General features: G+C 37.0%; 1 protein-coding gene across 1 annotated transcript in view; it reads left to right on the top strand.

The window, feature by feature from the left end:
* Nucleotides 1–12,647, top strand: part of acsf3 (acyl-CoA synthetase family member 3) — a 78,594-nt gene that overhangs the window by 18,024 nt on the left and 47,923 nt on the right. Inside the window, exons 4-7 of the mRNA XM_084405090.1 lie at nucleotides 3,020–3,174; nucleotides 4,055–4,200; nucleotides 10,142–10,239; nucleotides 11,432–11,558. Of these exons, the coding sequence (XP_084261216.1) occupies nucleotides 3,020–3,174; nucleotides 4,055–4,200; nucleotides 10,142–10,239; nucleotides 11,432–11,558 (526 nt within the window). The remainder of the gene's footprint in view (nucleotides 1–3,019; nucleotides 3,175–4,054; nucleotides 4,201–10,141; nucleotides 10,240–11,431; nucleotides 11,559–12,647) is intronic.

Here is a 12,647-nt window from a genome sequence, read left to right as displayed (position 1 = left end):
GGTTCCAGGCAAAGCGTGCCAGACTGTATATGAATTTGATGTTTACGCACATACATTGTACACTAAATGTACAATACAGACATACACACAAATGCATTCAGTTCTTTGTTGGGGGCTAATGTAATGAAACAGAGAAACCAGAGCAACTTGGGTACCGGAGTGGAGAGGAGGAGGTGTGGTGATGAGAGATGGGTTTTTGATGATAAAAGAAGTGTCACTCTGTGTGTGTGTGTGTGTGTGTGTGTGTGTTGGTGGGGGGGTTGATGGAGAGAGTGCGAGACAGCAGGAATGATAAGAGCATGGAGGCACTGAAGCAAGAAATAATGAAATGGAGAGAGAGAGAGAAAGAGAGAGAGAGATGTGTGTCCCAGGGGGGACCGAGCCAAGGAGAATCTGTCGTTCACCTTCAATTAATTCACGCGTTTCTCCCACTGTGTTCTAAAGGTGCAGCCAGGCGTGTGTGTGTGCGTGGGGGTGTGCGTGAGATGAAAAAGAACGAATTGTTATATATTGTATCTTTTATGTGCGAATCGTACACATTTATGTTTGATCATTCATCGCACCTCCTTTAATTTCCATGCGCTTGCATGTCATACAATGAAAGTGTGTGATTGAAAACAGAGAGTTAGTGAGTAAAGTTAGAAGCTGCGTAAATTGATTTGTGTGAGAAGAAGTGTGTTTATATGGGCAGTTATGCATCTGTTTCCGTCTGACAGACTGGGATGAGTGTGTGTGTGTGTGTGTGGTTGGGACCGGGTGAACACATTCATCAAACGCAGAGAAAGGCAGTAAAAGCCCAGTGTCCTGCACACTCTTCACTCTGACCTCAATAGTAACTCTACAGGGAATCTCAACTCTTTCTCTTCTGCTGTGAATCACACTGACCTTTACAAATCTATACTCGCTTTTTCCTTTTTTAACAACATTCCTCCAGTCGACAACCTCCCCCCCCCCCCCAAGCTTCTAGAGTCACGAAGACAAATAGCACACGATCAGTGACTTAATCGGTATCTGTAGTGTTTTTTTTCCCCTGTAATTAACAGTAAGCGTCTGATTAGTCCAATATTGAAAAGCTGATACTGTCAAGGCTGATTTCTGTCCAGTTCGATCATTATGCAAGGCTTTTTTTCTACTCTTTGATGTCTGATTTCACCTAATGTGAACCAAGGGCGTCTATAATAGCTGTAGAAAATATATTTTAGTATTCCCATTGATCATATCAATATATCTCTATAATATGGCAACATCCTGCAATCTCTTCTCAGTTCTGGAGGCGATGTTTTATTTTTTGCTAATCGGTTTGACCGACACAGTATATTTTTACCGATATTTACCAAGTTAATCGGTTATAATATTCATTCATTTTCAAGTGAGAATGTATAGCGTAATTTTTTTTTTGCTGATCATTTAGAATAAGATGTAGCATTAATATTGACTACACAATTATCATGGCCAAAAGAATTCACAATAATTCGGATGCACCGATATGAACATTTTGGTCGATAACCGATAACCGATAATTCTTTATATCTGAAAGCCGATAACCGATATATTGGCCGATAGATCTAAATCCATATTTGTATATAATTTGAGAGCCTGAATACTGAATGCACGATAAATGAGCCACCATATCGGTATCGGCTGATTTATGAATTTTTTATGTTATTGTTATTGGCCTGATAAGAAAATTTGGCTAATATATTGAAGCCGATAAATAATGTATTATTCCCCTCAGCTGAGACACTTCAGATGCGCTCTGTTCAACATGATGGTTTCAAATTGCTTAAAATATGATTGGAATCACTTCAAAAAAAGAAAAATACAGTAAAGTGCAACATTTGCAGCGCAAGTCTGTCATATCGACTACATACAATTATAATGAGAGCATTATAATTGTGTGCTTGGGACATGGCTTTTTTTTTTTCAAGTTATTTTTATCAGGCTCTCAAAAATGATATAAAAATTTGGATTTAGATTTATCAGCCAAAATAACGGTTATCGGCTTTCAGATATAAAGAATTATCAGTATCGGCCAAAATTTTCATATCGATGCATCCCTACACTTATTTATATGTCTCGGTATCTGATTTAAAAATAAATATCTGTCGCTGTCGGTCTATGCCCATCTAAGTCTAAGCCTTCCAAAACATAGGAAGATGTTATTGCCCCAGATGGTGGTTATTTACCAGCAGGGCTAGCTACCGATGCTAATGTAGTGGATTTTTCCCATAAACCCTGACTCTCTAGCGTCTGCAAATCGACACTTAATAAATAAATCTGGCGTCTTCCAATCGACACTTCATAACCTTTATACTCTAGCTCTCTGCGTCTTCCGTCGACAACTGGCCGAGTCTCTTACTCTAACTTGCTTCCCTAAACTGACCTGCTGCACTGCAGAAATAAACAGACAGACTTTCAGCAAATGTCCTCTAAATGCTTTAATAACGGCCGGGAGAGTCTTCGAGCAGTTCTCAGAGAAACTCTCCCAAGAAGAATCAAGGCCGGAGGATCTCAAGACAAATTCCATCGAGAAAATCCCACAGTACACAAGAATACAACAGTTTTTATAGTATAGAGGTATGGCATAAATGTCAGGCTGCATTACATAATTTCCCCACTATTTGATTGGTTCTTCATATGCAAACCCCTCTGTTACTAGGTAAAGCAAACTTTGTTTTAATGATGACTTCATTTGTTAATCACAAGATTCTAACAGACTGTCTAGTTTCATTTCCCAAACTATGTTATTTAAACACACACACACACACTCAGTCACAAGTTTTCCATTGGTTTCGTACAGTACATCCTGTTCAAATGTTAGATGTTAAATAAGGTTAGATGTTAGAAACATGGTTCGTTTAATATACAGTTTAAAATGTCTACGACACTAACCAGCCGAACCTTACAATAACAAAGATTTATTTTCTGTTGTGTTTACATTGAACTGTTTAGTTACACATGTGGTTGACAAAGCTTGAATGCTAATGTTGTTGTTGTTGTTGTTGTTGTTGTGTTCCAGGTTTGGGAGCAGTTGATCGGTTCAAAGTCTCCTATGGTGAACGTATTCATGGCAGTTCCCACCATCTACTCAAAGCTCATTGAATATTACGACCAACATTTTACTCAACCTCAGGTCCAAGACTTCATCAGGGCTGTGTGCAAAGAGAGAATACGGTACCATCCTCTCTCTCTCTCTCTCTCTCTCTTTAGTTGGTTTTAAAAAAGTTTTATTTTTTACTAAAAATGTTAAATCTTTAATGTTTTTGTAAATAAAGTGATCTTAAAGTCAAAGTCTCTCTCTCTCTCTCTCTCTCTCTCTCTCTCTCTCTCTTTCTCTCTCTCAATACAATTCAAAAATGTGCTTAATTGGCATTACAATTGTTTCAATGTATTGCCAAAGCATTTCCAATCATCATACATATATACATAAAATAAAAAAAAGATAAAAATATGAAAAAGAGAACAATTAATCAACATTTCAGAATTCTATGAACAATTAAGAATTCAGTTATTGTTTTTGTGTGTGTGTGTGTGTGCGTGTGTGCGCGCGTGTGTGTGCGTGTGTGTGTGTGTGAGTGAGTGAGTGTATCACTGATTAGTCGACTCCTTTTTGTGACAGGCATCAATGCATCAATGTATCTCGCTGCTAGTAGGATACAATCTCTTTTTTCACCTAATAAATGTTGAAGTTGTGTTTTATTGTTTAATTTTATGAAGTTAGGGCAAAGTATTTAAAATTTTGGTTAAAAAATTGTCTCTCTCTCTTTCTCTCGCTGTCTCTCTCTCTCTCTCTCTCTCTCTCTCTCTCTCTGTCTTTTTTAAAAACAAACCACATTTATTTGATCCAAACAACTAGAACATCTCTTCCCAAGTTCTCTTTCATTCTTCAGTAAAGCTACATCAAAGAAGAGCCTTCAAACCGTTGTTTAGCTCAGTCATGTAAGCTTCTGTGTGCTTTACCTCAGGGTCAAATATGCTTAAACAAGACTTTCTGAAGAAAACCAAGTGCAAAATTTCCCGCTCGAGACGATGGCCGGTTCTCTCTGTGTCTCAGGTTGATGGTGTCTGGTTCTGCTGCTCTTCCTCAGCCCGTTCTGGAGCGCTGGGCCGAGATCACGGGTCATGTTCTGCTGGAGCGCTACGGCATGACGGAGATCGGCATGGCACTATCAAACCCACTTAAAGGACCACGTGTTCCTGGTACTGCATCACTTCATAAATGTGTAATAGAGGGTTCCCACGGGTCCTTGAAATCCTTGAAAGTTTGTGAATCAGAATTTTTTTTTTTTATATAAATTCAAGGCTCTGAAAAGTTTTTGAACATAAACATGCATAGATACAGGTCCTTGAATTTATTTTGTGCAAGAAGTTTTCTGGAAAAAAATCCATATTGTTTCCTCCGGTCCGCTAATGTGTTATTTTGCCAACACTTCGTGGCCTATGCGTACAAGCTTGCTTGATTTACGTTAGTTACGCGCATTTACGCGTTACGTTAAAGCAGTGGTTCCCAACCCTGCTCCTAAAGGACCCCCAACACTGCACGTTTTCTTTGTCTCCCTAATCAAACACCTGATTCAACTCATCAGCTCATTATCACATGGGTTAATGAGCTGATGAGTTGAATCAGGTGTGTTTGATTAGGGAGACAAAGAAAACGTGCAGTGTTGGGGGTCCTTCAGGAGCAGGGTTGGGAACCACTGTGTTAAAGGGGTGGTATAATGCCCTTTTCACAAGATGTAAAATAAGTCTCTGATGTCCCCAGAGTGTGTGTGTGTGTGTGTGTGAAGTTTTAGCTCAAAATACCCCACAGATATTTTTATATAGCATGTTAAAGTTGTCACTTTTTGAGGGTGAGCAAAAACAAAAACTTTTGTGTGTGTCCCTTTAAATGCAAATGAGCTGCTGCTCCCGGCACAGGGGGCGGAGCTTCAAGAGCTTTTAATTAGCTTTTATTTTTATATTTTCAGTTTTCATTTGAATATTAGTTTTAAGTTTTATCTTTAATATTTCTATTTTCTAATTTTAGTTTTTTTAAGTTTTAAGTTTTTCCATCTAATATTTGAATTTTATTTTGATTAAAATTGTTTATATATATATATACAATTTTAATAAAAAAATGATTAATGTAGATTTAACACTAATGAATTAAATAAATGAACACAATGAAATTAAGTTGTGATGAAATGTTCAAAAAGTGTTTTAGCTCATGATCAAGAGGCTAAATTAATTTTTGAGTGCGATAACTATATTATTTTGTTGTTAGCTCAGCTGAGATGATTGTGAATGCTAACGAATAGCTGATTTTGTAAACCTCTTGGTTCTTTCGGGACGGTTTGGGTCTGTTATCATCTTGGCTTTGGTACTTTTGCCTCCACGGATGTTTAGCCTTAACGTTTCATCTCCGTAACGGTGTGTTGTTGTTTTTCCTCAGTCAGTTTATGATGGCAAGTTGTGACAGATCAAACTCCAGTCTGAAGTAGTTTGTTTGTCTTTCTTTAGTCTGTGTTTTGTTGTTTTATCTTCTGAGAAACTCTCCATGGGTGTTTCTGATCAAACTGCTCCTGTCAGCTTCCACGTCTCCTTCCAGTGTCGGTATCAAAGCACTTTTAGTGCTCGTCCCGCAACTTCTTTGCTTTGCTCTGGGTGTGTGAGGATTGTTTTGTTCGCCTTTCGACACTGTGAAGTGAGTGAACGTTGCTGTCAGAGGCAGCTTATGTGGCTTGTAGTTTTATTAGTGACTAGTTTTGCTGGAGTTAAAGCTCAGAGGTGATGATTAACAGGAGTTTGCCACGGTTAACATCTCCTACTCTTCCCCGCGAGACGCCAGCGAAGTAGGTTGAAGTCAATCAATATCAGTCACAGGGTTGACTGTGATCACCAGAGATGATTTATGATGAGTCTGATCTAATGTGAACCAAATCGTGGCTCTACCTTTTGTTGTAACAGAACACTGATGTTGTAAATATCCAAGTCTACTGAAAATTTTCATTTCAGTCAGTTCAGGAAATAGATCTCAGGAACTCATGCACTCGATTAGACCATCGGTTTAGCTGTAATACATTTTATGTTTTAAAGTCCCCCTGTAGTCAATAATTGTATCCCTTAAAACTCATCTTTGATTTGAAAAATTTTCTTCATGCCTTAAAATATCTTGAATGTAACTCGACACCCTCGCCTCATTTAGTATGCGCGGTTCTATGAATATGCAAATGAGCCCCGCCTCCACTCACTCACTCAGCTCAGAGATCCACTGGTTGACGATCACACGTTGATCTGATTGGTTACAAGGTAGTTTGTGACGTCAGAAACACCAGCGATTTCAAAGCGTGTTTTTGAGACTGTCTTTGGTTCACTGCAGTTTTAAGGAGGAAATACTCAGCAATGGTGTCGACTTATGAACTTACACATGCTTTGACTTAAAGCATATTAAAAACACCACATAGACACATAAACAACATTAAAAGCTGGAGTTTCACCTGAATAGGTGACACTGAATAGTCAAAATGCGCCATCGGAGAAGCGCTAATTAAACATAATTCTTGGAAAATCACGTTAAAAATCGAAAATCTGCTTTTTTTCTAGCCGAAATTTCCGTGCATAGGTTTAAGACCAATTGCTAAAGTCACTTAAACATTTTTTTTTATAGTTCTTCCACCTATACTAAAATACACAAATATAATATAATAAATACTATAATACCGAGGTTTACTCTTCAGCACAATGGTAACCTCAAAATATATACAGAAACTCTTCCAAATGCCCAACATAACTGAGCATTAAACGCTTAATTACTTTCCCTGAAAAACACACAAAAAAACACTTAATCCCCAAATGTACTCTCCTAATACAGTCCCTTGCAAAGCATGCTGGGAACTACATCTCATCCATTTTTAAAAGTTTAAATAACTGCTCTTGAGTGCCGAATGAAGCATGTTTGTAGATTATAACTATCATGTTACTATAAAAAAGTACTTTGGTCTAAAGTACTTTGTAAATGTTGCAAATAAAGCAAATTAGCTTTTATTTTTATATTTTCAGGTTTCATTTGAATATTAGTTTGTTTTATCTTGAATATTTCTATTTTCTATTTTTTTCCATCTAATATTTGAATTTTATTTAGATTAAAATTGTTTATATATATACAAAAATACAAAAATACACGAATATAATATAATAAATACTATAATATACTAAAGTCAGCTATGATGCAAAACACATTTATCGACACACCACTGCATAGCTGCCGCGAGCCAGCAGGTAAGCTCAGTGAGGGACTATATCTTTTAGCAGAAGGGTGACATTAAAAGTATTTAATATGTTTTTGTGAAAATGTCTTCCGAGTGTCTTTATGCAGTAATTGTTTCATAAAGGCGGTCTAGAATTATACAGCATGGTGTACAGAAAAACAGAACTTTATCAGATTTAATTTTCCAACAATGAGCAAGAGATCCTGTTTTACACACTGTATAGATGTTATTTATAATTATATATATATATTGCTTTTTTCACACATTTTCATACTGGATACAATGAGAAATGTAGGTCAATGCGTGCGAATGCGAGCGTCATTTTAATAGGAAAAGTCTATAGGGCAACATAAAATGAAATAAATTAAAATAGTAACCAATTAAACAAATTATAATACGTTTGTATTGTTAGTAGGGCTGTGAAAATATTAATCGCATCCAAAATAAAAGTTTGTGTTTACATAATATATATGTGTGTGTGTACTGTGTATAATTATTTTGTATATAAATACACACACATGCATGTATATATTTAAGAAATATTTGCATACATATACTGTATATATTTATATATAATTTAAATATTATATACAAATATAATTTTTTTTATATATAAATACATTTTTCTTAAATATATACATGCATGTGTGTGTTTTTATATATACAAATTTAATTATACACAGTACACACACACATATATTATGTAAACACAAACTTTTATTTTGGATGCGATTAATCGCGACTAATCTTTTAAGTTATTAGTAGCCAATTTAGCGAAAACTCAGCTGCTACATGCCACTGTCCCGTTTCTCATACTTAGGGTGTGTTATTGACATGAACAATCCCTCAGCGCCCTAACAATCAGCCAGAACACCCTACAATCTCAGAAAAACAGGTACAAACGCTGTCACTAGGGTTGGTTCCCTTCCAAAAGGCTTATTTATCCCTGACGGGTGCATATTAGTACCTAAATTGTGCATATTAATATGTGTGTGCTGTTGTTCCGCGGAGACCACTTTTGTACCATTTCTTTTGAGAGTGTGGCATTGAGTTTTACACAGGCAAACACCATTGACATTTTGAAGATAATGCACAAATCTAGTTAAACAAGCAGTTCTGAAGGGTAAACCAGAGAAAAATAAATCAAATTGTGCCAATAGTAGTAATAATGCACATACGCTCAATTTCCTTTTGTGTTGCACTAGGTTCGGCCACTCCCTGTGGATTGTGCACAGTGTGGATTGCTGTGCGAGAGGCTTTGAATAAAACATGAGTGTGTGTGTGTGTGTGTGTGCACTGTTTTAATGAGAGCTTGTGATGGGCAGAGGGACTGGAGGCTTGTTAATGGCTTCTTTAAGCAGTCTGGGTGCTATTGTGTCCTTTTCTCATTTTGTGACAGGAATGCTCCTACAGGGACGACCACATTCCAGTATATACTCGCACGCGATCATATCCCAGTGGACACTGAACACAGACCTCCGATCAGCCCCCGTCTCATTTATATTCACACTCAAGCCCCTAATGGTCAGATTACACGTGTGTGTGTGTGTGTGTATGTAGGAGTAAGACGTTCCTTCAGCTCTGTGTATCTGTGCTACAGCTTTACAGTGCAGACTGATGTTATTAGTCAGATCGAGCACGGTTTCCAATAGGCTGCATTAGCATTAGCATGTTGGAGATGCTAGAACATTGAATTTTGACCATGCAGAGTTTGCAAGAAGAGTATTATTTTATTTAGGGATGCACGATATATCGGCCACCATATCGGTATCGGCCTGATATATGTTCATTTTTAATGTTATCGTTATCGGCCTGATAAGAAAATTTGGGCGATATATTAAAGCGATAAATAATGTATTATTTCCGTCAGCTGAGACACTTCAGATTCACACCGTTCTCCATGATGGGTTTGAATTGCTTGAAATATGATTGGAAAAAAGGAAAATACAGTAAAAAAAGTCATAAAATTATAATGAGAACATATTTATTGTGTGTTTGGGACATGGATTTTAATGGTGAGACTTTTTTTTATTTGTAATCAGGCTCTCAAAAATGTATATACAAATTTGGATTTAGATTTATCGGCCAATAAATCGGTTATCGTCTTTCAAATTTAAAGAATTATCGGTTATCGGTATCGGCCAAAATGTTCATATAGGTGCATCCCTAATTTTATTAGTACTTATTATTTCTCCCAGAATCCAAAATGAAGCCTCTCCAAACTAGGGCTGTAAAACAGTTAATCGCATCCAAAATAAAAGTTTGTGTTTACAATAATATACGTGTGCGTACTGTGTGTAATTATTTTGTATATACTGTATAAATACACACACATGCATGTAAATTATTGAGTGAATTATTCAATGACTCACTCATAAAGACTTCATTTGTTTCATTACTGAATGAATCGGAATCACTCTTGAATGAATGATTCAATGACAAATAAAAACATTTTAACAGGCACTTGCCGCCACCTACTGGTGTAACGCTGTAATTGATAGCGTCAAGTTTACTCTATTTTGATCGCTTCCGTAGACATCAGTGTTTATATCCGAACTATAAACTTTTATCCCAGTTCTTCTTTGATGATCCGTGTGGTTGAAAAGACCGTTTGTGAAGCTGTTTCATATCTATACATGACAACTGCTCTCTCTGGATCAGAACACAGATCTGAATGTTCGCTAATATAATATAATGTAATACACAGACAGCCGAATCACTGTCATTTAGGAATAAAATCACGTGGGTGTTTCAATCGAGATTGCGATCTTTTAATAATAAATCGTGCAGCTGTAACCAATAGTCCGACCAAAAACTGCATATAAGCCATCGAAATGAAAATAATAAGAGAATATAATCAAGATGTGTTGACTGAAAATGTGTGTGTTTTCCAGGTGCTGTTGGAGTTCCTCTGCCAGGAGTGGAAGTGCGTATCACGATGACAAACTCCACCAGCACTGTGATCGCGGAGGGCAGCAGAAAGGGAACCCAGGTGCCTAAAAACCTTTCTTAAAGTTTTTGAAATGGCGAATTTTGTGCGAATTATGGGAGTAACTTCCGTTAAACTGTAAACAAACAGCAATTGCCAATATAAACTTGTTTAAGATTTGCTCTATTAATGCAATAATAATCATTTGCAAGAAACCATACAATAAAGTGACACAATCCTCCTCACTCTTCAACATTTGAATATTAAAAGGAAATAAAAAAAATGTATATCAGCAGCAAACCATGAATAACCTCAAAAGCTCAGATGAGTCTTTCAGCAGCAATATCATGGACGTGTTAAATATTACTCTTAAATAATATACAGCTTATAGTAGCATCATTTAACCTCTGGTGCTCTTCGCGTGGTGGTCAAAAATGACCCAATTAAATATATATATATATTTTTTCAATGAAATCAATGTACTATATTTTAGTTTGATAATGTTTTTTTATTATTTTGTATTTTTATGGTACTACATTATATTTATGCAGTAGTTATAATCCATTTATTCACGTTTTGAGCATAGACCTGAAAATTAAATTTCCAAATTAAACTGTCGTAAATCTTGATTGCTTTAAAGCACAAACTTAAGTATGATCTATTTTTATAGACGACACTTGGCGAGTTATTTCTGAAGTGAAAAAAGTTTAAAAAAGTGAACTTAAAAAAAGTTACAGAATTTTACGTTTATTGTTATGAAAAATGAAAATGAATGAATTTTTATATGAAATCTATATTTTCCAAAACACGTTTTACTTTAAAACGGCAATAAATCTAAACAAGTCGTCTTCCAAATTTGAGGTTGATATCTCAATAAATGAGCTTTCAGTGAGATGTTGTTCGGCTGCAGTACCAAACGCTTCCACTAGAGGAAATTCGTCTCCCGTTCATTTCAAATCCGCTCATTTTTTACCACGAGGAGCACAAGTGTGACTGTTTTTTTTATGGACCATTTAACCTTTTCAAATCATGTCCGTGATTTAGTTTGTGTGTTCACATAGCAAGTGCCAAAACCTTTACCAAGTTTCTTACCAATTCCGATGAAGTAAAAAAATAAACGTAATCATTTTCAGTCAAAAATGACCAAAGAGAGAGTTAAATTGACAGAATAAAGGATCGAATTTATATTTAAGTACACAATAATCAGCGAAGAAGACCTACTGACTTTCTGGACGCGTGTGTGTTTTATTCGCAGGTGAAGGCTGGTTTGGAGGGGAAGGAGGGCGAACTGTTGGTTCGAGGTTCTTCTGTCTTTCAGAAGTACTGGAATAAACCTCAGGAGACGGCAGACACTTTCACTGAGGACGGATGGTTCAAAACCGGTACTGTCCTCACACTCACTTCACGCTTGTTATGCTAATGCATGTACAGAATATGTGGAGCTTGATGAAGGGTTGATTGTCTGTATTGTCTGAGTGAAGCACAAGGATAAAAGGAGAGAGAGAGGAGAAGAAGACATACTAATGGTCCAGTTTGATACCATAAAAGCAGGACCTTTTTTGATTTATTCAGCCAAGAAGGAAAATTCTGTCATGATTTATTGATTCAGATTCATGTCATTCCAAACCCCTATGACTTTTCTTCAGTGGAACAGAAAATGAGATGCTTGGCAAAATCATCATGCCGCTCTTGTGCATTAACATATATTACTCATGTGTCATATTCATAATGTTATGAAGCTGGAGAGCAACTTTCCAGTTTGCACCTGTGCACATTTAGAACCAATGTTGTTTTATGCCCTTAATGTCAAACCTGGTGTGTTCTGAGAGATGTGGCACAGTTAGTTAACTAAACGAAAACCAAAGCCTTAAAGGTGAACTAAGTAACTTTTTTACCTTAACTGCAGCTTCGGAGTCATTGGAATGGTTATATTACTTATTTCGGGTTGAATGGTGGTCGTTTCGCACCCCCCTGGTGCCCGTGAGCGGAAAATTCGCACTTGCAACTTTGAGCCGGCGGGCCGCCAGCCGCCGCGTCAGGAAGTATCGCGTGATATCAGGTCTCGCGATGTTAACAATTGCTTTACGGCCAAAAGAAATCTGCTAAAATGCTGTCATTATTGCGCTCCCTCACGCTGTTCGAACCCGAATGAAGAAGACGTTTTAAAGAATGTCCCATCTGCTTTGATGTCGTTGATCTACTAGCCTCTGGTGTCTGAGAATAGCCAACGAGTTTTTACAACAGTTTTGTCAAATATCTATTCCGAAGCTGTGGGGGGAGCTCTAGAGAGAAACCTGCGAGCAAAAAGCGAGAATACAGCGAAGAAATCCCGAAACTGTGAGTGAGTGTGTGTGTGTGTGTGTGTGTGTGTGTGTTTGTGTGTGTGTGTGCGCGTGTGTCTGTGTGTGTGTGAGTGAGTGAGTGAGTTTGTGTGAGTGAGTGAGTGAGTGAGTGAGTGAGTGAGTTTGTGT

This window comes from Rutilus rutilus (assembly GCF_951802725.1).
Source record: "Rutilus rutilus genome assembly, chromosome: 3".
Lineage (NCBI taxonomy): Eukaryota > Metazoa > Chordata > Actinopteri > Cypriniformes > Leuciscidae > Rutilus > Rutilus rutilus.
The sequence above is the reverse complement of the archived record's forward strand: the minus strand, read 5'-3'. Positions and strand labels throughout refer to the sequence as shown.